The sequence below is a fragment of the Anolis carolinensis genome, unplaced genomic scaffold, assembly GCF_035594765.1.
Source record: "Anolis carolinensis isolate JA03-04 unplaced genomic scaffold, rAnoCar3.1.pri scaffold_18, whole genome shotgun sequence".
Lineage (NCBI taxonomy): Eukaryota > Metazoa > Chordata > Lepidosauria > Squamata > Dactyloidae > Anolis > Anolis carolinensis.
The window spans coordinates 502377-528687 of NW_026943828.1; the positions used below are offsets into that span (position 1 = coordinate 502377).

At 43.2% G+C, this 26311-nt stretch overlaps 1 protein-coding gene across 1 annotated transcript; it reads right to left on the bottom strand.

Annotated features, from left to right (window-relative positions):
- Window positions 1-7874: 7874 nt before the first annotated feature.
- LOC134294629 (zinc finger protein 135-like) lies at window positions 7875-11015 on the bottom strand. Its single transcript, XM_062966213.1, has one exon. The coding sequence runs from the start codon at window positions 11013-11015 to the stop codon at window positions 9894-9896; it is 1122 nt and encodes a 373-aa protein (XP_062822283.1). The 3' UTR covers window positions 7875-9893.
- Window positions 11016-26311: the final 15296 nt, after the last annotated feature.

The window sequence follows — 26311 nt, forward strand, 5'->3', positions numbered from 1 at the left end:
AACACGGACTTGGTCAAATAACCTGGGCAACGCCGAGTTGTTATAATAATAATAATAATAATAATAATAACAATAATAATAATAATAATAATAATAATAATAATACTTTTACGAAATGTTATTATATAATATTATTATCAAATATAGGAGCCTCCGGTGGCCAAGGGGATAAAAGCCTCGTGACTTGAAGGCTGGGCTGCTGACCTGAAGGCTGCCAGGTTCGAATCCCACCCGGGGAGAGCGCGGGTGAGCTCCCTCTGTCAGCTCCAGCTCCATGCGGGGACAGGAGAGACGCCTCCCACAAGGACGGTAAAAACATCAAGACATCCGGGCAACGTCCCCTGGGCAACGTCCTTGCAGACGGCCCATTCTCTCACTCCAGAAGCAACTCCGGTTGCTCCTGACACGGAAAAAAATAATAATCAAATAATATTATATTATAATATTATTTGATAAAATAATAATATAACAGTATAATAAAATAATAAATAAAATAATAATAATATATAATACAACAACATAATAATCATAATGCTGCCCTATATTATAGAATAACCTCACCGTGACCGTCTATGGGAAAGCCTTCCTTCGTGAGGTCCCAGCCAAGCCCCCTTCCCTTCCACAGATTTACCTCATTTTACAATATAATATATTTCAATTTTATAACAGAACTATTATGTCTGATTCTGGGGGTTGGGGCTCATCTCCATTTCTAAGCCCAAGAGCCGGCGTTGTCCGTAGACACCTCCCAGGTCATGTGGCCACTGGCATGACTGCATGGAGGGCCGTTACCTGAAGTGGTACCTATTGATCTACTCACATTGGCATGTTTTTGAACTGCTAGGTTGGCAGAAGCTGGAGCTGACAGTGGGTGCTCACTCCACTCCCCGGATTTGAACCTGCGACCTTTCGGTCTGAAAGTTCAGCAGCTCAGCTCTTTAACACACTTCGCCACCGGGGCTCTTAGGGCATTATAATATATTACAATTATTATACTATTGCATGATTATTGCTATATTATGATAATATTGATGTCAGATCGGATAGGATAAGATCATGATAATATTACAATATAATACAATATCATAATTATCCTATCCGATTTGTTGTCGATCCACTCCTTTGGGCTTCAGGCAAATCTACCCTTTGCCAAAATATACGATCCTGTGCTTTGACCAAAGTCAAATTACAACTATGATATAATATAATAATTATTATTATATTTTATCATACATTATTGTATTCTTTTTCTGATGTTATATTATTATGATTATTATGTATTATGATGATGGCTTTCCCGTCCTGCCCCTCTTCTGGTCCTGTCCATCAACGGAGTTCCCCTTCCCTCCCTCCCTCCCTGGATGGCTGTTCCGTTCCTGCAGGGGGCGCCATGGAGACCTTTGTAATGCGCTGCAGCATCTCCTTCTGAAGGCCGTTCCCTTGGGAAGCTCACTTTCCCGTTCACAGCAGGAAGGAAGGCAGTCGCTGTCTCTCTCTCTCTCTCTCTCTCTCGGTTCTTGCTCCTTGCCCGTTGCCTTTGCAGCCTGTAGCTGTGTTGCCTGGTTTGGTCCACATCCCAGTGAGTCTTCTTCGCTCCTCGTGTGGGGAGGACGGAAGGAACGCAGGGACCTAGACGGGGGGAGGGTGTCCCTCTTGGACCTCTCAGGGGCCTTCAATACCATAGACCACGGTCTCCTTCTGGGATGCCTCGTGGGAATGGGACTTGGGGGCACCGTTTAGCAGTGGCTCCGGTCCTTCCTGGGGGTGTTGTTGGGGGACACCTTCTCGGCCCTGCAACCATTGTGTCGTGGAGTCCTGAGGATTCAGTCTCGATGACGTGGCTTTTTTCCGGCCTGATGACCCCTTTGGCTTTGCTTTGTGGAGACAAAGGGGACTCTGTGTGGTGGTGGTTAAGGCCTCCTTACAAGAAGGCAAGAGTCCAGCCGGATTAAACGAAGCTGTAATGAAACCACTGTTGACAAACCCTCCCTGGACCCCACTCAATAGGTCAACTTACGGCCAGTTTCCAATCTCCCCTTTTTGGGCAAAGTCATGGAACGTGTGGTGGCCTCGCAACTCCCGTTGTTCCTGGAAGACACTGAGTGTCTAGACCGGGCGCAGTCTGGCTTTAGGACGGGTCATGGAACTGAATCAGTCTTTGTCTCCTCAGTAGACGATCTAAGCAGGGAACTGGACGGGGGGAGGGTGTCCCCGTGGTTCTCCTGGACCTCTCGTCGGCCTTCCATACCATAGGCCACGGTCTCCTTCTGGGATGCGTCACGGGAATAGAGTTTGGAGGCACCGTTTTCCTTCCTGGAAGGTCACTCTCAGAAGGCGTTGCTCGGCCCCACGGCCATTCTCTTGTGGGGTCCTGTGGGGTTCAGTCTTGTCCCCGTGTTGTTTAACATCTACATGAAGCTGCAGGGAACGATCATGTTCGCAGATGACGTTCACCTCCACTCCTCCTTTCCTCCTCCCGCTCAGGAGGCTGCTCAGGTCCTGAACTGGTGATTGGCAGCTCTGACGGTCTGGATGAGGGTGAATGGACTGAAACTGAATCCAGACAAGACGGAGGTCCTCCTGGTCAGTCAGAAGGCCAAAGAGGTTATAGGGTTACAGCCTGCGCTAGATGGGGTTACACTCCCCCTGAAGACACAGGTCCACAGTTTGGGACTGACTCCACATGATGGAAGTTGTAGTTCACCCTGCATCAAGACACAGCACTGTGACCCCTACTGACAACGGACCTGGACCACAATTGGCACACAGAACCCTCATGACCAAAGAAAAATACTGGAGAGGTTTGTGGGGGAATTCCCCTTGATTTATAGCCGTTGTAGATACTGGGGTTTATAGTTCACCCCACAAAGGATGGCCCCGAACCTAACTTAGCACACAGAGCCCCCATGACCAACAAAAATGCAGGAGGGCTTTGGGGGAAAGTTACCTTGATTTATAGGAATTATAGTTCACCTACATCCAGGCAGCACTGTGTATGTATGCGAACAACAAGGGATCTGCACCAAATTTGGCACGCATATCCGATATGGCCAATTTGGAATACTGGTAGGTTTTGGGGGGACATTTGGGAGTTGTTGGTACTGGGATTTATAGTTCACCTACATCCAGAGACACTGTGACAACCACCGACAATACAGGGACCAAATTGGCACACAGAACCACCATGACTAACTTAATATACTGGAGGGGTTTTTTTGGGGGGGGGGGGACAGACCCACCATGGTGGGAGGGGTTTGGGGGGAACAGACCCAGCATGGTGGGAGCTGCAGTTCACCCTGCAGCCAGAGACCCCACGGACCCCTCTGATGATGCATCTAGAGAGCAGATTTGCCCAATATGACACACTTTAACCAGTGATGGAGTTTGAGGGAGTTAACCTGCCATGATGGGAGTTGTAGTTTACTCACAACCTTATGCATTCTGTAAAATAAAAAGGACTTTTTCAAATAACCCAGGCAACACTGGGTACCCAAGCATGTGTGTGTGTGTGTGTATTTGTTTTCCAAGATGGCTCCCACTTCCAGAGAGAATTGTGATTCCCACACGAAATGAATTGGTGCAAACGTAGCCCAGATATCCCACATGACCATCTTAAAATACTGGAGAGGTTGTTGGGAGGGGGAATTGATCCTGGATGATGGGAATTACAGTTCAGGGAGAACTTCCAGGGAGCACTGTGAATCCCACTGAGGATGGATCGGGACCAAATTTGGCACAGACCCACCATGACCATATTTAAGTTCTGCTGGTTTTGGGGGGAATTGACTTTGGATGATGGGAATAGTAGTGAAGCTGATACCTGGTGAGACTGGCTACCCGCCAAAGTTCCAGGAAGAAGTTAGGACTCACCAGCTGAAGAGAAAAGAGCAGAGAAATCCAGACTGAGAAGAAAGAGCCACGCTTGGGCCTCTTGCACTGCTTCACTATCAGGAGGCCTCCACCATAGCTGCGTGCCCACCATCACTAGGCCTCCCGCCACCACCACTAGGTCTTCAACATCACCAGGGCCTCCGCCATTGCTTTGCCTCGGCCACCACTGGGCTCCCTCCATGTCTGAGCCTCCACCAACTCCCACTGGAGTGTTGCAGCACACCAAAATACCTGGACTCTGCTCTGATGTATAAGAAACACTCAAGAACGGAAAATGGAAGGTTGGTGGACAGAAAAAGAGACTGAAAGATGGGCTTAAAGCCAGCCTGAAACCTGTGTAATAAACACCGAGAAAGAACTGGGAAGCCCTGGCTCTTGAGCGCTTCAGCTAGAGGTCAGTTGTGACCAGCAGTGCTGTGGAATTGGAAGAGGCATGAATTTAGGGCGAAAGGGAGAAGTGTGCCAAGAGGAAGAAGGCATGCCAAACCAACCCTGACCGGGACCACCTTCCGTCTGGAATGAGATGCCCTCACTGTGGAAGAACGAACATGCGGGTCAGGAATAGGAGGGCTCCACGTGTCCACCGCGAAGACACTACACTTGAAAGGCCATCATGCTTGCACAACCAGGGATCCCCTAAGTAAGTGACTTGAGTAAGGGCTTTTCTTCAGAAATATTTGGGTGGCTCTTGATTCACCCTTTCCTTCTTTCAGCTTCTTCCTTCCTTCCTTCCTTCCTTCCGCTTCCTTTTCTACGCAGTGTGCTTTCTTTGGAGAAGAGGGGAGGCTGAACAATCTCTACGTTTGAGACGATGGCTCTGAAGAATATACCGGTGACACCAGATCTGGGTGTAAACACTATGCTTGTAACTTCTGTTCAGCACGAAAAATCATACCTTGTCCTGGCACCAAGCAGATCCATTCACACACACATATTCACTCACACTCCCACACTCGCCCATCTTCTCGCAAAGGACAGATCCATTTCCTAGCAGAGCTAAATGTCCCCTGAAGAAGGAGAGGGTTTGGGGCAACCGTCAGCCAGCCAGATCGGCTGTGGCCTGGACACGGTCCAAAAGAGGTAGAGGTCGATTCTCAAATCCTGGATCCACAGGGTCACCAAGGTCATCAATACAACAGAAGAGAGGTTCTCAAAGTGTACCCAAAAGTCTTATGGTCCTCCTTGCCGCCCCAAGCGTTTCCACCCCCACCTCAGACTCCCTCGCTGCCCAAAGATTATTTTCCATGCTGCTCCCCTTCCTCGTGGTGGGAGTATTATGGTCTATCTTGCATCACCCGCCCCACACAGGCCGCCAGCTCTTTCCCCCTTGTTTGGCCAGCTGCTGAGCTTAGAAAGGGCAGGGTGGCCAGCCAACCACTCCACCCCTGACCTGAAATCATCCTTCTCCCCTTCTCTCTCAGCCCCTCTATTGCCCTCCTTTGGGGCTGCCTCCCCTGCCTTACCTTTCTGAATCAGTGAAGCTCATGGTCTGCTCTGTACTGCTAAGAATGAAAATAATATGCTCCAAAAACATGTTCTTCCCCCCAAAACATGGCTAGATTTCCCACAATGTATTTTGAAAATGTTTTTCCCCAGTGGATAATAGTCTTTGTTATGAATGGATGCTCCCGCTAGAAAATACATAACAATGTGGGGAAACTACAATTTCCAATCCTCCCCAAACCAGGCCATGTTGGGTCTGAATGCCAAATTTGCTCCAGATCTCTCATCAGATAGGTTCAGTGCTCTCTGGTTAAGGGTGAACTACAATTCCCATATGCCAAGGGCAGTCACCCCCAAACCCAGCCAGTATTTATAATTGGCCGTGTTGGGTCTGTCTGCCAAGTGTGGTCCAGATCTGATACTGACTGGGTTCAGTGCTTTCTGGCTACAAGTGAACTATAACTCCCAAAACCAAGGTCAATTCCCCTAACCCCCTGTAGTAAGTTCAGTTGGCCCCATGGCTTCTACGTACAAAGTTTTGTCCCGGTTCATTGTTGGTGTGGGTCATAGCATCTCTCAATGCAGGTGAACTACAACTCCCAGATTCCAGGCAATCACCCCCAAACTCCGCCTGTATTTAGTTGGACATGTTGGGTCTGTGTACTAAGTTTGGTCCATCATTGGTGGGGTTCAGCGTGCTCTGCATGCAGGGTGAACTACAACTTCCACACGGGCGGGTGATTCCCTCCAGTGTGTTCTGTAAGCCATCAGGGTTCTGTGTACACGTGTGTTCCGGATCTAATGAGGGGAACATGCATGCATGCTTGCTGCTGCTGGCCTCTTCCAGGATATTTTGTGAGAACAAGAAATGCAAAAGCTTTGGAAGAAGCTGCTTGTGGTTGTGGTTTTTATTAGTTAAGAGGAAAGTGTAATAGTGGGACTGTGTGGTGTGTGACGTGGAAATGCATCTTAGACTTTTGGCAGGAAGGGAGGGAGGAAGAAAGGAGAGAGGGAAAAAGGAGGAAGGGAGGGAGAAGCGAGGGAGGAAGAAAGAAGGGATGGAGGAAAGGAGGGAGGGAGAAAGGAGGGAGGGAGGGAGAAAGGAGGGAGGGAGGAAGAAAGAAGGGATGGAGGAAAGGAGGGAGGGAGGGAGAAAGGAGGGAGGGAGGAAGAAAGAAGGGATGGAGGAAAGGAGGGAGGGAGGGAGAAAGGAGGGAGGGAGGAAGAAAGAAGGGATGGAGGAAAGGAGGGAGGGAGGGAGAAAGGAGGGAGGGAGGGAGGGAGGGAGAAGAGAGGGAGGAAGAAAGAAGGGATGGAGGAAAGGAAGGAGGGAGGGAGAAAGCAGGGAGGGAGGGAGGGAGAAGAGAGGGAGGGAGGAACGAAGGGAGGGAGGAAGAAGGGAGGGAGGGAGGGAGAGAGAGGAAGGAGAGGGAGGGAGGGAGGGAGGGAGGGAGGAAGAAAGAAAGGAGGGAAGAAAGGAGGGAGGAAATAGGGAGGGAGGAAGGGAGGGAGGAAAGTAGGGAGGGAGGAAGAAAGGAGAGAGGGATAAAGGAGGAAGGGAAGGAGAAGAGAGGGAGGAAGAAAGAAGGGATGGAGGAAAGGAGGGAGAAAGGAGGGAGGGAGGGAGGGAGAAGAGAGGAAGAAAGAAGGGATGGAGGAAAGGAGGGAGGGAGGGAGAAAGCAGGGAGGGAGGAAGAAAGGAGAGAGGGAGGGAGGGAGGGAGGGAGGGAGGAAGAAAGGAGGGAGGAAATAGGGAGGGAGGGAAGAAAGTAGGGAGGGAGGAAGAAAGGAGAGAGGGAGGGAGGAACGAAGAGAGGGAGGAAGAAAGGAGGGAGGAAGAAAGGAGAGAGGGAGGGAGGAAGAAGGGAAGGAGGAATGGAGGAAGAAGGGAAGGAGGAATGGAGGGGAGACCTTTTTGGGAAAGAAATACATACAAATCAGGGGATGACCCAAACCTGACGACACTTGGCAGGCGAACAGTGGCAGATGTGTCCTCCAAGTGTGGCCATTTTCCTCCTGAAAGCCCTAAAAGTGACAGGATGGGGAGCCCGGGACGCGCCCCACTGCCACCAATAGGCCGGATCTAGCCACATTTTTTGGCTGCAGACCGCAAATGACTATCCGGCTATCCAAGTTTTCAGGTGGTATGCAAAAACGGATCCGTGGTCTCCCGAAATTCGTCTAGAATACACGGATCGAGGTTCAGCCGAAATACACAAGTGTAATATTTATATTATTCTATTATTCTTACAGCTTTCTTAATTTGTCCATCTCAACGAATTCATGAATCTTCATCAGCTGTTTCCATCGTTCTTTGTCTTCCAATCTGCTCTGAGGGAGGGATGCTGTGTATCCTAATATTTGCAGAAATAGTCACAAGATATCCTATACAAATTTACAGAAATATTCTCCAAAAAATCTGAAATATTAAGGAAAATATTCACAAATATATTCCTAGAAATATTATCAAAAATATTCCAGAAAATATTCACAAAGATCATAAAAATTCACAGAAGTATTCACAAAAATACTCACACAAAAAAATTCCTAAATTTATTCATAGAAATAATCATAGAAATATTCACAAAAATATTTTTGAAAATTCCCAAAATAGTTTTATGTTTACAACTTTTTTTTGGTTATTTAATGTTTATTTTACTTACATGATATTTGTGTTTACTGTTCTAACGTGGCACAAATCCTGTGCAAAATCATACTATGTTTTTGACATTAATATTGAAATCTGAAATATATACAGAAAGTCTTTGCAAATGTTGACAGAAATATTTGCAAAACTAATAATAAGAATATTGAGAAAAACGATCCTTAAACAGTCTCCGTTACTACAGGGGGTTCACGCTAAGCAGGGATAAATTTACAAAAAGCAGAAGGGATGGCCTCGCGGTCCGAGGATCTCCCAGTATCAAGGGTGAGATTTATTAAACAAGGACAAGGTAAGCCAAAAGCGTATTGACTTTGAAAGGAATGCTGTGATGACTCAAAGTCAGCATGGATTTCTCAAAAACAAGTCATGCCAGACCCATCTTATCCCTTTTTTCAACAGTTACATGCTTGGCAGATGCAGGGAATGCTGTGGATGGAGCAGATCTTGATTCCAGCAAGGCCTTCCTTCGACAACGTCCCCCACCACCTTCTAGTCCAATGTGGGCTAGGCAAGGCGAGTCTCAGGTGGATCTGGAATTGGTTCAGTGACCGAACCCAAAGGGTGCTTCTCTCTGTTGGATCCTCCTCTTTGTCCTGGAAAGAAGCCACTAGTGGAGTGCCACGGAGAGGGTTCAGTCCTGGGCCCAGTTCTGTTCAACCTCTATATTAATGACTTGGATGAAGGTTTAGAAGGTGTGTTTATCATGTTTGGTGATTGGGAGGGAGAGCGAATACTCCAGAGGACAGGATCCGGAGGCAAAGTGACCTCAACAGATGAGAGAGCTGATTGGCCAAAACTCACAAAATGAATGCCAACAAGCACAAATGTAAGATACGACAGGCAGAAAAAATGAAATGCAAAGACACAGGACGGGTGATGCCTGGCTTGACAACAGCCCATGTGAAAAAGATCTTGGGAGTCCTCATGGAAACAAGATGAACATGAGCCAAGAGAGTGACGCAGCATCTAAGAAAGCCAATGGGATTCAGGGCTGCATCCAAAGGAGTCGAGTGCCCAGATCGAGGGAAGTCCTGGTGCCTCTTTCTTTTGGTCAGACCTCTTCCCCTGGAATCACACTGTGTCCAATTCTGGGCCCCACAGTTCAAGAGATATTGACTCCAAGCTGGAAGGAGTCCAGAGGAAGAGGGCAACTAAAAGGATCCAAGGCCTGGAGACCAGGAATAATCCCTCTTTTGAAGGTCTGGCTAAAATAAGGCAATGGCAGCACATAAACCAAGGTCAAAAGTTCCAATTCACCCAGACAAGCCAAGTACTACGGAAGCAGGTCAGGAGCAAGACTAAGCAACAGGCAAGGTCACAGTCCAACAGTCAGGTGACAGGAGTTCATTCATCAGAGTTCAGTAACAACCAAGAATGCATGAGTACAAAACCAAAGTCAGAGTTTTGAAGTCAAGCCAAATAGGCAAGTGTATAAATATATAGCATCCCTACTTCGCGGATTTTCACTTATTGCTCTTGGTCCTGGAACCTAACCCCCGTGATAGGTGAAATAACACTGTGTTTTAGTTCAATCTTTCTACAATATACCACATGTGATGAAATGTCCCAACTTTGAGCCTGCATTTCCAAAATTTGAAAGCGTTGCTTTTGTACATGTTTGAATGACACTCTGGTGTCAATTAACACCATTCTCTCCAGGGTGAATTCTATGATGTCTATATATAATGATATTCCGTGACAAGCTCTGTCCACAATTCATGCATTTCTACTCTTTCTCCGCAGTGTGAGTCCTTTGATGTGAACTTAGGTCTCCCCTCTGAGTAAAGCTCTCTCCACACTCCAGTCATTTATAGGATTTCTCCCGAGTGTGAGTGCTTTGATGTGAACATAAGCCTGAACCATGAGTGAAGCTCTGTCCACACTCCAGGCAGTTCTAGGGTTTCTCCCCAGTGTGAGTCCTTTGATGTGAACTTTGATGTGAACGTAGATGTGAACTACGAGCGAAGCTATGTCCGCACTCCAGGCATTTATAGGGTTTTTCCCCAGTGTGAGTCCTTTGATGTTTATGTAAGTTTCCCTTCTGAGTGAAGCTCTGGCCACACTCCAGGCATTTATAGGGTTTCTCCCCAGTGTGAGTCCTTTGATGTGTACGTAGTCCTGAACTATGAGCAAAGTTCTGTCCACACTCCAGGCAGTTATAGGGTTTCTCCCCAGTGTGAGTCCTTTGATGTGAACGTAGAACTGAATTATGAGCAAAGTTCTGTCCACACTCCAGGCAGTTATAGGGTTTCTCCCCAGTGTGAGTCCTTTGATGTGTACGTAGTCCTGAACTATGAGCAAAGTTCTGTCCACACTCCAGGCAGTTATAGGGTTTCTCCCCAGTGTGAGTTCTTTGATGTGTATGTAAGTGTCCCTTCTGAGTGAAGCTCTGTCCACACTCCAGGCAGTTATAGGGTTTCTCCCCAGTGTGAGTCCTTTGATGGTTACGTAGTCCTGAACTATGAGCAAAGCTCTGTCCACACTCCAGGCATTTATAGGGTTTCTCCCCAGTGTGGGTCCTTTGATGTGAACGTAGACCTGAACTACGAGCAAAGCTCTGTCCACACTCCAGGCAGTTATAGGGTTTCTCCCCAGTGTGAGTCCATTGATGTTTACGTAGAGTTGAACTATCAGCAAAGCTGTGTCCACACTCCAGGCATTTATAGGGTTTCTCCCCAGTGTGAGTCCTTTGATGTGAACGTAGAACTGAACTACGAGCAAAGCTCTGTCCACACTCCAGGCAGTTATAGGGTTTCTCCCCAGTGTGAGTCCTTTGATGTCTATGTAATTGTGAATTATGAGAGAAGTTCTGTCCACACTCCAGGCATTTATAGGGTTTCTCCCCAGTGTGAATCCTTTGATGTTTACGTAGAGTTGAACTATCAGCAAAGCTCTGTCCACACTCCAGGCAGTTATAGGGTTTCTCCCCCGTGTGAGTCCTTTGATGTCTCTTCAGCTTTCCATGCTGACTAAAGCTCTTTCCACATTCGATACATTTATATGCTTTCTCCTCCATGTCAACAGTGCTATGTACATTTAATTCCAATAAGGACACTTGATTCTTGTTTTTCCCTTTCTGATTACTCACAGCACTGGGTTCAAATTACAGGAAGGTAGATTCCATCTGAACATTAAGAAGAACTTCCTGACTGTAAGAGTTGTTCAGTGGTGGAACTCTCTGCCTCAAAGTGTAGTGGAGGCTCCTTTGGAATCCTTTAAACAGAAGCTAGATGCTCATCTGTCACTGATACTTTGAGCTTTTCCTGCACGGCAGAGGCCTGGACTGGGTGCCTCATGCAGTCTCTTCCGACTCTATGGTTCTACTCTATAATCCAAAGTGAATGTAGGAATTCTGCAGGATCAGCCCCTTGAGAGGAATCCTTTTTCCTAGAGGACTGGTTTCCTTCCTGCACTTTGGTTTCCAAATGCCTTAATATCGACTAGAAGCTGGTTCGTTTCCCATCACGGCAGGGGTGGCTCCAGAGAACTCTCATGTCCTGGTCAAGAAAGAAGACGCAAAAGGTTAGACATGAAGCCGCATACCTCTGGCTCAAGGCAAACAAAGCGAAAAAGGAAAGAAGAAAGGAAAGATGGAAGGGAGGAAACACAGAAGGACAGGATAAGAGAAGGAAGGAATCATAGAAGGAGAGAACTGAACCCTTTTCCAATATTGGAGGGCCACACCCATTTCATTGGGTCAAACCCAAACGTGGTTAAAGGAACACAAGGCAGGCTGGCTGGCAGAACTCCTCCCAGCATTCAAGGGTGTAACATATTCTGGATCATGGGTTTCCGTGAATTACCAGGATTGTGCTAAATGCTGAAAGAAACAAGGATTTCTTTATCGATTGTGTCATTATCTCCCCTGCCACACGGACCCCCAACTCTGCTTCCTCAGCATCTCAAAGGGTCACTCCGGCCACATTTCCCAAATGAATCTTCCAAACTAAGAAGGACCTGCCTTCCCAACTGGCTAATTCACAACCACGTTCACAAATTGAGTCCATGCTGAACTAAGTTCCATTCAGGCATTCATGCATTCCCTCTGTAGAGCCCATGATGAGATGCAAAGACAGGCACAGCTCCAGCCACAAAGCCTCCTTCCTGCCGACTCCCTTCACCTTTGCCCACTTCCCCCTTTCCTTCTTTTTCCTCCGTCCAGGGGAAATCCAAAGAAAACTGGAGGCTATGGAGAGAAAAGGTCTTCCTTGGATGCCTTTGGGAAGAACCGTCACGGGCCTGAAAGGTTATCCCTTGATTCTGTAAGGCTGAAAACAAAAATGACTGGGAGAAGAATGGGCTTCCGTGGGAACTTCCAAAAGAAAGGGCCTGGTATTCTATCTCCCCAAACTCTGGCACCCTCACATGGTTAAGACAGATCGAGAAGGAAGGTTTCTAATGGTAGCGATGGAACTACAAACAATTACTCAAGTATAAGCCGGCTTTTCAGCATGTTTTTAATGCTGAATAAGCCCCCCCTGGCTTATACTCGGGTGAGGGAGGGAAGGAGGGAGGCGGGTGTTGCTGAGAGGCAGCTGTCACCGTTTGCAGTCCTTGTCCTTGTGACTGAACGAAAGCAGGTGCCTCCCTGAGGTAACAAGGCTGCACTTGAGTGAGGGCGAAGAGGTCCTCATGCTTGACTTCCGGTTGGTGGCAACGTGGTGGACGTGTCTCCTTGGAGCTCCAAGGGGACAGCCTGGTTTGGAGCTAGGGGTGGTGGTGACCCCCCTCCCTTGCGGTGGATCGAGGCCCAAGGGGCTCTACCCTCACAGCGCGACCGGCCGACGGCGTCAGGAGGGGCGCCTCCCTCAAGGAGACGTCCCCAAAACGCCCAGCAGCGGCGTGCAAAGAGGGGCAGCTCAAACCGAAAGGCACAGGGGACGAAAGTCTCCCTAAAGTTCCATCTGCCACCAGCACCAACATTACGAGAACTGCTAAACAGAACGAAACGACAAAAAAAGAATACATTTACCTCTGAGGGGAGGAAGCCAGTTAACTTCTACCCGGATAAGAGAGGAACGGGCGTGCGCCAGATCAAAAGACGGGGAAAAAAAGCATCAAACGACAGGTGAGAAAGAGCAACGGACGGAGGTGGGGGGGAAGAGGAGGAGGCGAGAAGTGTGGAAAGGGAAGGGAGAGCAGGAGAGCCGTCCAACACACAAAGCCGACAACTGGTCTGTGTGAGAAGACAGAGTCGCCATTACTGCGACCTTGAGGATTTCTTGTTGAGTCTACAAGACTTGTCTTTATAAACAACTGTGCTAGCGAGAGCAGAGGCCAGAGAGACAGGAAGCCACAAAGACGGAAGAAGCTGGAAGGAGAGGAGGACGGGAAAGAGAACTCAGGAAGGGAGGAGGGACGAGTGGAGAAGCAACAAAGAGGTTCAGCAGGAGGTGGAGCCAGAGAAGAGAAGAAGGAGAGGGGAGTAGAAGAGAGAGAGAGAGAGGAGGCTGAGCGACGTAAGAACGCTAAAGTGATAGGCAGACTTACAGAAGGAAGACAGAGCTATACAAGGGGGGGGAAAGGAGAGAAATAAAGACAAAAAGCGAAGTTTGGAATAAACAGTTGGCATAGGGGAAGCACAGTGAAGGATATAAGGAAAATAAAGAAGATAAAGAAAATAAATATCAAATAACCACAGCAATGAACTAATCACTAAATCACAACTAAATCAAAAAGCTAGAATTCTAAATTGAATCAACACAACACAAATCAATTAAAGATTAATCAATCTGTTTATCAAATTACAAAGCACAAACTGCTAAATACCAACAGCAACTATAGTACAACTAAATTAATTAAAGTAATAAAATAAATCAAATTCATCCAAAGACCGACCTGACTTAATTTCCAAGGTTTGGTTCCTTTTGGTGGGGCCTATCATAATAATAAAATCGAATTCTTTGACTGACGCTACTAAAAACACCCCCCCCCCCCGTCTAGCTTCCACCAACGGATAGGTGAACAAAAGACTGATAAGGGGTTGACAAAATTCCCGATAAAAGATCACCAAAGACAACTACTAAACAATAATGTACAATACTAAGGGAAAGGCCGTACAAGGCCCAAGACTACAAGCCAAGAGAGACTCACTTCCGGAGGAGATAGGGTTCAAAGAAATATTACTGGAAATGCAAAAAAATGCATTAAGACAGGACACCCAGTTCCAAGCTTTACACGAAGAAATTCAAAGTTTCAAACAAGAGTTAAAAGAAGAAATGAAAACATTGAAGGAAGACTTGGAGAAGGTGAAGAGAGATAATCAAAATATGATTAAATCGCAAAGTAAGTTAGAGTACAAGGTGGAGAAACTGGAGAATTTGAATCAGAAATCTCAACTACAAGCAGAAATGATGGAAAATAGAGAATTAGAGTACCAACTAAGAATTAGACACCTCGAAGAAACGGCAAAAGAAGATCTGAAAAAAATAATAATAGAATTGTTAGCTGAACTGATGAACACCAGCGCAAACGAAATAGACCAAGACCTGGATAGAGTATATCGGATCACAACAGGATACTCCAAAAGAAACAAAACTACAAGAGATGCAATAATTACTTTCAGCAGAAAACGTATAAGAGACGAAATTTTAAAAGAAAATGCCAAGAGATCGATATTCTACAAAGACAAAAGGGTGATCATAATGAAAGAGGTGTCGCAACAAAGTTTGGCTAGACGTAGAAAATATGCCTTTTTGACGGAAGAACTGTCTAAAACAGGGGTCCTCAAACTTTTTAAGCCGAGGGCCGGTCCACAATCCTTCAGACTGTTGAGGGGCCGGATTATCATTTGAAAAAAAAAAAAAAAACAAATTCCGATGCACACTGCACATGTCTTATTTGTAGTGCAAAAACAACAACAACAACAACAAGAACAATGAAAGAACAATACAATATTTAAAAATAAAAACAATTTTAACCAACATACATTTATCAGGATTTCAATGGGAAGTGTAGTCCTGCTTCTGGCCAATGAGATAGTCAAGTTAATTAGGGTTGTTGTTGTTGTTGTTGTTGTTGTTGTTGTGTGCCTTCAAGTCATTTCAGACTTTGGGCAAGCCTAAGTCTAAAATTTATTTATTTATTATTTATTTATTTACTGCATTTATTTACTACATTTGTATCACTCCCTTCTTACCCCAAAGGGGACTCAGAGTGGCTTACAAATTATATGCACAAACAATATATTATATTATTAGCATAGCACAATATTAGCATTATATATTACTATATTGAACTATACCACTATACTGTAATATTATTAGTAATATTATATGTAATATAGAATATATAATTAATATTATTATATGGTATTATAATTAGTGTTATATTGTACTACATTATAATATTATTATCAATATTATATGTATATACAATATATTATATTATAAAACTGAGGGCGGGGGCCAGGTAAATGACCTCGGAGGGCCGCATCTGGCCCCCGGGCCTTAGTTTGGGGACCCCTGGTCTAAACGAAGGATTAAATTCAGATGGGAAAAAACAGAGGGGATCACAGTGACATTTAATGACATAAGATACTGGCTTAATACAGAAGAAAAGGCTAGAGCCTTTTATGAGACGCATATGAAAGAGAAAGCACAATTATATACACCGAAAGATTACAACATACAAGCAAAAGGGAAACAAAGGGACAAGCAAGGAAGGAAACCTGATGAAAGAGAAACAGATGAAGATGAAGATGGCCCGGACGATGAACGAAACGACGAGAGAGAAAGAGAACTCAAGAAACTGAGACAATTTTCACCAGAGAACTATCAATTACTGACGTCACAAGAGGTGCTTCAATGGGAGATGCAAGACAACTCACATGAATAGAGACCTAAAGATCTTCTCAAACAACATTAACGGGACCAATTCCCCAAATAAGAGAAGAGTCTTCAATCACCTGATACAAAAAAACTACGACATAACAGCTTTACAGGAGACGCACGTGAACAATAAACACACAAAACATCTGATACAAGAAAGATTAGGGAAGGCTTTTTATGCAACTGCGAATGAAAAAAAAACGGGGAGTGGTACTATATATAAAGGAGTGGATTCACGCAAATCAAGTATTTAAGGACAATGAAGGGAGGTATATAGGGGTTGTTATAGAAATAAAAAATCAAAAAATACTGGTTTGCAATATTTATTGTCCAAATGGTCCAAAGTTGAAATTTATAAAAGATCTGAATAATAATATAGTACAACAAGAATTCGACGAGTTAATAATTTTAGGAGATTTTAATGGTGTAGTTGATGCGACCAATGACAAATCAAGTAGTAATGGCAAGCAAAATAAGGGGAAAACCAACTCCGGTCAACTACCTAAACAATTCTTACAACATATGAAGAATCTAAATCTAATCGACATCTGGAGACATCAAAATGAAAAAAAGAAAGATTATACCTTCTATTCTGGAAGACATGAGTCTTGGTCTCGTATAGATATGGCTTGGTTGACAAATGCGTTAGCAGTCAGGACAAAGAAAATTAAAATACTACCCAGAATTCTATCAGACCATTGTGCCCTAGAACTTACAATAAAAGGAAGAAACAGCTCCTATAGATGGAGATTAAATGAGAACCTACCGAAAAAGGAGAAAGATATAGAATTAAATAGAAAGTTACTAAAGGAATATTTAGATTTAAATAAAGGTAACGAGACCTCTAAAAATACCCAATGGGAGGCAATGAAAGCTGTAATGAGAGGATATCTTATCCAACAAAATTCAATTAAGAACAAAAACAGAAACAAAGAAATAAAGGAATTCATAGAAAATATCAATATAAAAGAGGAGCTACTTAAAAAAGAACCAACAAATAAGAAAGTAGTTATGGAACTAGAAATGCTTAAAAAACAGCTACAAATATTACAAACAGACAAAATAGAGAAACAGCTGAAGTATATTAAGCAAAACCATTTTCAGAACGCGAATAAGATTGGGAAATGGCTGGTTAAAAAAATAAAGGACAAAAAACAAAGACAACACATCATCAAAATACAGAAAGATGGAATTACGTACTTGGAGGAAAACAAAATCGCCGATCAATTTATAAACTTCTATAAGGAATTATATAAAAAAGAAGAAGTCTCCAAAGAATCGATAACAAAAAATATTTGTAATCTAAATTTACGAAAATTAAATGATGAACAAAGAAAAGATTTGAACAACCCAATCACAACTGGCAAAATTGATATAGCAGTCCGTAAACTCAAAAATAATAAAGCACCAGGGCCCGATGGATTCACTGCCATTTTCTATAAGATTTTCAAAGAAGAACTAGGCCCATTGTTGAAAGATATACTCAACAACATTCTAGACAACAAAGAAATCCCCATATCCTGGCAAAAAGCCAATATATCCCTAATACATAAAGAGAATACTGAACCGACAGAAATCAAAAATTATCGACCCATTTCCTTATTAAACCACGATTACAAAATCTTTACGACAATTATGGCAGAGAGATTAAAAAACTTTATGAGAAAGTGGATTTCGGAAGAGCAAGTAGGTTTTCTGCCCAACAGACAAATAAAAGACAATATTAGAATTCTAATTGACACAATTGAATATTATGAAAAGCACAACGAAAAACAGATGGCATTATTATTCATTGACGCAGAGAAAGCTTTCGACAAGGTCAATTGGGACTACTTAAAATTATTGCTGAAAGAATTGGACATTGGATTTAAATTTTAAAATGCGGTTGAAGCTATATATTCGAAGCAAGTAGCAACACTAATAATTAACGGTCAAGAAAACAGGAAAAGTATTCAGATCAATAGAGGCACACGGCAAGGATGCCCTTTATCGCCACTTCTATTCATTCTAATCATGGAAACATTAGTGAGGAAAGTAAGTGAAGACAAAAATTTGGAAGGATTAAGAATCAGGAGTCAAAATTACAAAATGAGAACCTATGCAGATGATGTAGTCTGTATTATTGAAAACCCAAAGAAAAATATTAATTGTTGGCTAGATACTATAGAGGAATTTGGAAAATTAGCAGGTTTCACAATGAACAAACAAAAAACTAAGATATTAACTAAAAATATAGACGGAAAGGGGAAGGAACACATACAGCAAATATCAGGGTTAAAAATAGAAAATAAAGTAAAATATTTAGGAGTGACAGTGACATCAAGTAATGCAAAATTATTAAAAAATAATTATGAGCAGCAGTGGAGTAAAATCAAGAAAGATATGGAAAAATGGAAATACCAAAATATATCACTATTAGGCCGCATAGCAATAACAAAAATGTCCATCCTTCCCAAATTACTCTTCCTTTTTCAAACACTACCTATAATAAGGAACAATTACCTCTTCAAAAAATGGAATACCGATATAACAAAATTTATATGGAAAAACAAAAAACCCAGAATAAAGTTAAAAATATTAACAGACGACAAGAAGAGAGGAGGACTGGGTCTCCCGGACCTCAAATCATACTACGAAGCCTGCAATCTGGTGTGGGTAAAGGAATGGACTACGCTGAAAAACACCAAATTGTTATCATTAGAAGGACATGATCTCCGTTCGGGATGGCATGATTATGTGTGGTATAATAAAAGAAAGACAGAGAAAAACTTTGGAAATCACTTCATCAGGGCAGCACTAATCAAGATTTGGGAAAAGTATAAATTGAGACTGTATAGTAAAACCCCACTCTGGATATCCGCCACAGAAGCGAAACATAAAAGAGAATTGGGCTCTGAAAATTGGCTTACATACCAACAAATATTAAAAAGAAAAGACAATGATGAATTAGCAATAAAGACACATGAAGAAATTAAACAAGAATATCCAAAGATAACATGGTTTGAAACGGAAAATGGACATTTTAACACAGAAATTAAGTGACGGAAAAAAGAAGACGGACTGGACAGGCTTCAGAGATTATATTCAAGAAAATGGAAACACATTTACAATAAATTTATCTGACGCATGAAGATGAAAACTTCTAGAGAGTCAACTGGAACAGAAAAACGAACTAAAAACCAACTAAAAACCCTCAAGAGGGCAATGGGAAGTTATTATTATTATTATTATTATTATTATTATTATTATTATTATTTCTTTTTTTCTATATATTTTTATGTGTTTTTTTTCTCTATCTCCCTTTATCTTGTTTTTCTCCTTATGTCTCTTCACCTACTTCCCCCCCCCCCCACCTCTTTGCAATATCCCCACCAATTTTGTTTTCCTCGCTTTCGCTGTATCTACACTTATAAACCAATAAAAATTAATTACAAAAAAAAAAAGAGGTCCTCATGCTTCACCACCGGCGGATGCGCTGAGATTGACAAGGAGGAGGAGCCGGGCACTTCTTCCTCAGCGCATCCACGGCAGAAAAGCATGAGCTTGCCCTCCCTCCACTGCAGCCTTGTTTCCTCAAGGAAGCTCCTGGCCCTCGACACCCGACCGAAGAGGAGGAGGAGGAGGAGGCAGAGGAGAGAGAGGAGGAACCTGGCAGCCTGAGAGGGGAAGGAGGGAGGGAGGGAGGGGAAGGGGAAGGGGAAAGGAAGGAAGGGAGGGAGGAAGGAAGGGGAAGGGGAAGGGAAGGAAGGAAGGGGAAGGGAAGGGAGGAAGGGAGGAAGGAAGGAAGGGGAAGGGGAAGGGGAAGGGAGGAAGGAAGGGGAAGGGGAAGGAAGGGGAAGGGAGGAAGGAAGAGAAAAGGGGTTTCCGTGCGGAAAGGCCTTTGAACCCTCTCCTGCCCAGCCCACACATTCCTGGGTCTAGCGCCCACCCTGCCCACTTTTTATAAAGACCTAAAAACATGGTTGTTCCAATGTGCCTTTGATTAATTCCGTTCACTAAATGACTGGATCCCTCTAGCCAGAACTTCATTCTCGACTTGCACTTTACTATTGTCCCTGTCCTGGGTTTGTACTGTGTTCATCTGACTGGCCCTTCCAGCCTTAACTTCTCATCGGCCTCTCGCACTCTGCCTTCAGCCCTGCTCTCGCAGCTGTATTGCAAAGGCCTTTCCCTTGCCCCAGCTCGGAAACGGCCATTACACTCAGCTAAATACTGGTGGTTTTAGGATGAATTATCTATTTAATTATGTTCTTTATGATGTTGGTATATGTATTTTTATTGTGTTATATTTTGAACTTTGATTGAGTTTGGTCCCCATGTAAGCCGTCCTGCGTCCCTTCAGGGAGATGGTGGCGGGATACAAAAATAAAATGGTCATCATCATCATCATCATCATCATCATTAGGGGGACAGAGTGTGGCACAATATGGTGTTATGCTTTACAGGGACCAACAAAGAATGCAAGCGAAATGGTGGATGAGATGAAGGTGATATCGCTCAACTGCCAAGGCCTAGGCTACTGCTATAAAGGGAAGATGATTACTAATAATAATAATAATTTATTTCTTATATCCGGCCTCCATCTCTCCAAGGGGACTCGGGGCGGCTTACGTGGGGACAAAGCCCTAAAATCAACAGTTGACATATGCATAAAAACAGTAGGAGTTAAAAAATATAAATACATAGCAAGAACCAAACAATTTTAAAACTTTAAGATAAAACACATAGCATATCAGTTAGACAGGGGAGTGGGGCTGTTTAGGATTACGTGGGAGGGGATGACTTGTGCAAACATGAATAGTGGAACCAGAGTGGAGTAAAGTGCTAGGAGCCGGCAAGGCGATTTGGACTGTATGATGAAAGTGCAGCTGATTATTCTATATAAAAGCATTAGCAACGAGAAAACAGCTAGCAAAACATGAGTTAGAAAGGACTCAAAAAGATTTGATATTTTTAAATAAAGAATACTTTGAATACAGTAATACAGAAACTCCAAATTATTAGCCAAAGCAGCACACGTTAGAAAGGGAAGAAAATAATAACATCCATTAAAGACAAGGAAGGTAAGAATCATACAAGGATGGAAGACAAAATATTACCGTATATATACCGAAGATAAGCCAAGTTTTTCAGCCCTTATTTATGAGCTGAAAAAGCCTCCCCCGGCTTATAATCGGGTCAAGGTCAAGCCAGGCAGTGGAGCCTGGAGACTACAGTATGTTTTCTTTTCCAAAACCTCCCTTCTCCGCTTCTCCTCCCAGGCTGGAGTTATCTTATTTTTTAAGAGAGAGAGAAACAAGAAGAGAATGTTTTCAAAAGCAAAAGAAGAGTGAGTGAGAGACTCTTGCAAGCCAGGAAGAAGAAAAAGATTGTATGGGTGCAAGGGGAAGAAAAAGAGAGACTCTTGCAAATTTGCAGGATTTATTATTATTATTACTATTATTGCAAGAATGTTTGAGTCAATAGGGAGGGAAGGAGGGAAACAAGAGCAACAGAAGGTGTGTATTTCTTTTTATTCCTAAGGAAACAAAAATGGGGTGGGTTTTTTGGGAGAAGAAGGGAAGTTTTAAAAAGCCTTTTCTGGCTACTTTTAGAGTTTGAAAGGGGATAAATAAAAGAGGTGGGAAAGGGCAGGAGAAAAGAGGCCAAAGTTGTTTTTAGGAGGGCTTTGCTTGCATTTCTTCCTTGGGCAAATGCATGCCCCAAAGCTTGTAAATAAATCTATATATATAAAAGAGTGATGGCATCAGGGCAACCCACAACACAACAAAACTACAGGCCGCCCAACCTCGAAATTTGACAACACAACCCATCATCCACGGCTCCAGTAAGATACAACAACAAAAAAAAGAAAGAAAAATAAAGTCCTAATTAGAGGGAGAGCAATAATTGGTTTTTATCCAATTGCTGCAAGTTTAGAGGGCTAATCTCTGCCCACTTCGTCTCCTAGCAACCAATTCAGCCAAGCACAGCCAGGGTTCAGTTAGGGGACAGGCAGATTTAGGCCTCACTTAGGTCTCTTCCACAGATTATCTAATTTGCACTGGATTATATGGCAGTGTAGACTCAAGGCCCTCCCACACAGCTATATAACCCAGTTATAATCTTATATTATCTGCTTTGCACTGGATTATCTTGACTCCACACTGCCATATAATCCACTTCAGTGTGCATTTTATACAGCTATGTAGAAGGGGCCTCATATAATCCAGTTCTAAGCAGATAATATAAGATTATCAATATACAGTAGAGTCTCACTTCTGGACCGAAAGTTTGAATTGGGGGCGCAGAGAGAGCCCCCACTGTTAGCCCCAGCTTCTGCCAATCCAGAAGTTCGAAAACATGCAAATGTGAGTGCATCAATAGGTACTGCTCCGGCAGGAAGGTAACGCTGCTCCATGCAGTCATCCCACATAACCTTGGAGGAGTCTATGGACAACGCTGGCTCTTCAGCTTAGAAATGGAGATGAGTACCAACCCCCAGAGTCGGACACGACTGGACTCAGGGAAAAACCTTTACCCTTTACCTTAACTACCACCAATTCCTCAATACTTTATTTCCCATACCACCAGACTTCGCCACAGCAACGCGTGGCCGGGCACAGCTAGTATTATATTCCGTCCGCAAGGTCCATCCGCAAGGACGTTGCCCGGATGTTTTGATATTTTTACCATCCTTGTGGGAAGCTTCTCTCATGTCCCTGCATAGAGCTGGAGCTGATAGAGGGAGCTCATCCGCGCTCTCTCCGGTTGGGATTCGAATCCACTAGGCCACCGAAGGCTCCTTGTACAAAATAGTAATAGATGGATAATGCTGATACTATGCTATGTTAATAATAGATTATAGTATATATGTATATTATAATGTAGTCTATATATATAAAAGAGTGATGGCATCAGGGCAGCGGACAAAACAACAAAACTACAGGCCCCCCAACCTCGAAATTTGACAACACAACCCATCATCCACGCCTCTAGGTTGATACAACAAAAAGAAAAGAAAAATAAAGTCCTAATTAGAGGGAGAGGAATAATTGTTTTTATCCAAGTTCCACCCACTTGGTCTCCTAGCAACCTATTCAGCCCAGGGGACAGGCACAAGAATTTGGAGAGACCCCTAAGGGCCATCCAGCCCAACCCTTTCTACTATGCAGCAGGACACAATACAAGCATTCACAACACATGCACAACGTATAAATACTATACAATACTACACAGGGACATAGACCACCTCTATCCTCACCACTTTCACAGTACACAAACAACCAAGTGCATACTCAACATAAAGACAACCATACAACAGACATTCAATACCACCACTACCTCAACAATTTCTCACCAACACCACCAGACAACACCACAGCAACGTGTGGCCAGGCACAGCTAGTCTGGCATCACGGCGACCGACAAAACAACAAAACTACAGGGCCCCCAACCTCAAAATTTGACAACACAACCCATCACCCACGCCTCTAGGTTGATACAAGAAAAAGAAAAGAAAAATAAAGTCCTAATTAGAGGGAAAGGAATAATTATTTTTATCCAATTGCTGCCAGTTAGAAGGCTAATCTCTGCCCACTTGGTCTCCTAGCAACTGACTCAGCCGAGGGGACAGGCAGACTTAGGCCTCACTTAGGCCTCTTCCACAGATTATCTAATTTGCACTGGATTATATGGCAGTGTAGACTCAAGGCCCTTCCACACAGCTATATAACCCAGTTATAATTTTATGTTATCTGCTTTGCACTGGATTATCTTGACTCCACACTACCATATAATCCACTTCAGTGTGCATTTTATACAGCTGTGAGGAAGGGGCCTCATATAATCCAGCAAGGCCATTACATCCTAATCATTTTTCCTAACTGCAGCATTCATACTTGCCTCCAACAGACAAAAAAAAACAATCAGAAATATTGTATATTCACAACTTTTAGGAAATAATATCCCCTGATGGCGCAGCGTGTTAAAGCGCTGAGCTGCTGAACTTCTGGACCGAAAGGTTTGAATTGGGGGAGCGGAGAGAGCCCCCACTGTTAGCCCCAGCTTCTGCCAACCCAGAAGTTCAAAAACATGTGAGTGCATCAATAGGTACTGCTCGCCGGCTCTTCGGCTTAGAAATGGAGATGAGCACCAACCCCCAGAGTCAGGGGGAAATGTTTACCCTTGACCTTAACTACCACCAATTCCTCAATACTTTATTTCCCAGACCACCAGACTTCGCCACAGCAACGCGTGGCCGGGCACAGCTAGTACAATATAATATTACACTATTGTATATTACATATTACATGTAACATTGCAAATAATATTGCAGTATAGTAAAATATAGTAATAGATAATGCTGATATTGTGCTATGCTAATACAGTAGATTCTCACCTATCCAACACTCACTTATCCAACGTTCTGGATTATCCAAGGCATTTTTGTAGTCAATGTTTTCAATACATTGTGATAAATTCATAAATACAGTAATTACTACATAACATTACTGCGTATTGAACTACTTTTTCTGTCAAATTTGTTGTATAACATGATGTTTTGTTTCTTACTGTGTAAAATCATAACCTAATTTGATGTTTAATAGGCTTTTGCTTAATCCCTCTTTATTATCCAACATATTCGCTTATCCAACGTTCTGTCGGCCTGTTTATGTTGGATGAGACTCTACTGTAGTATAAAATAATAATATAATGTAATACAATTCTAATACTTTAATACAATATAACAATATTAATTATATATTACATGTGATATTAGTAATATTGCAGTATAGTTGTATAGTACAATGGAGTAATAGATAATGCTGATATTGTGCTATGCTAATAATATATTATAGTATATACGTATAATATAACGTACTGCAATGTAATAATACTACACTATTATAATTGTATATTACATATTGCATGTAATATTGCAAATAATATAGCAGTATAGTACAATAGAGTAATAGATAATGCTGATATTGTGCTATGCTAATAATATATTATAGTATATACGTATAATATTATAATGTACTGCAATGTAATAATACTACACTATTATAATTGTTCATTACCTATTATATGTAATATTGCAAATAATATTGCAGTATAGTACAATATATTAATAGATAATGCTGATATTGTGCTATGCTAATAATGTATTATAGTATATATGTATAATATTATAATGTACTGCAATGTAATAATACTACACTATTATAATTGTATATTACATATTACATGTAATATTGCAAATAATATTGCAGTATAGTACAATATAGTAATAGATAATGCTGATATTGTGCTATGCTAATATTATAGTATACTATATGTACATATTTATTTATTTATTAGCGACATTTCTATCCCGCTCTTCTCACCCCGAAGGAAACTCAGGGCGGTTTACAAGTCTATATACATACAATATATTATGTCATACGACTATATTGCAATAGTATTAGTAATACTGCATGTAATATAAATATAGAATGATAATAGTGAATTATAATTATTATTACATTGTATTACATCACAATATTATTATTAATATTACATGTATATCCAAGAGTATAATATGATTATATCATTAAATTGATATCATATCATTTCTAAGCCGCTGTGAGTCCCCTTCGGGGTGAGAAGGGCGGGATATAAATGCAGTAAACAATAAACACCAGGCCCGGTCCAACATGGAGGCCAGTGAGGCCCCCGCTTGGAGCGCAGGGTCCCCTGGGGCGCCGTTGAGGTGTCTCCCCACTCCCCCCCCCCCCCCCCACGGGGATCACCGGCTCAGTTGAAGCCTTCCACCTTCCGCAGCAGTGGGCATGGCTCTCTCTTCCTCCCTGCTTCTCTCTCTCTCTCTCTCTCTCTGAGAGGTCGCAGAGAGAGAGAGAGAGAGAGAGAGAGAGAGAGAGAGAGGTCGCGGTCGCAGAGGGAGGGAGGGAGAGAGAGAGAGAAAGAGAGGTCGCAGAGAGAGAGGGGGGGGAGAGAGAGAGAGGTCGCAGAGAGAGAGGTCGGGGAGAGAGAGAGAGAGAGGTCGGAGAGGGAGAGGGAGAGGGAGAGAGAGAGAGAGAGAGAGAGAGAGAGAGAGAGAAAGCAGGGAGGGAGGGAAGAAAGAAGGGAACCAGCACCAGCCTCTTTCTCTTTCTCCCTCTTAGGAAAAAAGTCTCTTCCCCGGTTTGGTTTTGCTCTTTCCAGACTTACCCAAGAGCCAGTTAGCCTTAAAGGGGAACACCTGAGGCAGGCAAGCCTTTCTAATGGGAATCCTTAAGAGCCAGAGGATATCCCTTTAAGAGATCTCTCCAGGAGGATTATGGCACCAGCTCACTTGCAACAGATTCAGTGCCATGTAATAATGTGAGTTGTAGTTTTAAAAAGTCCCTAGCCTTCCCTGCAGAAGAGAGCCAGTAGCATGCCAAACTACAACTCCCAGTTTTTTGTCAGATTGTTTTGGATTTCAACTCCCACAATTCCTAACACCAGACACGGGCAAAGT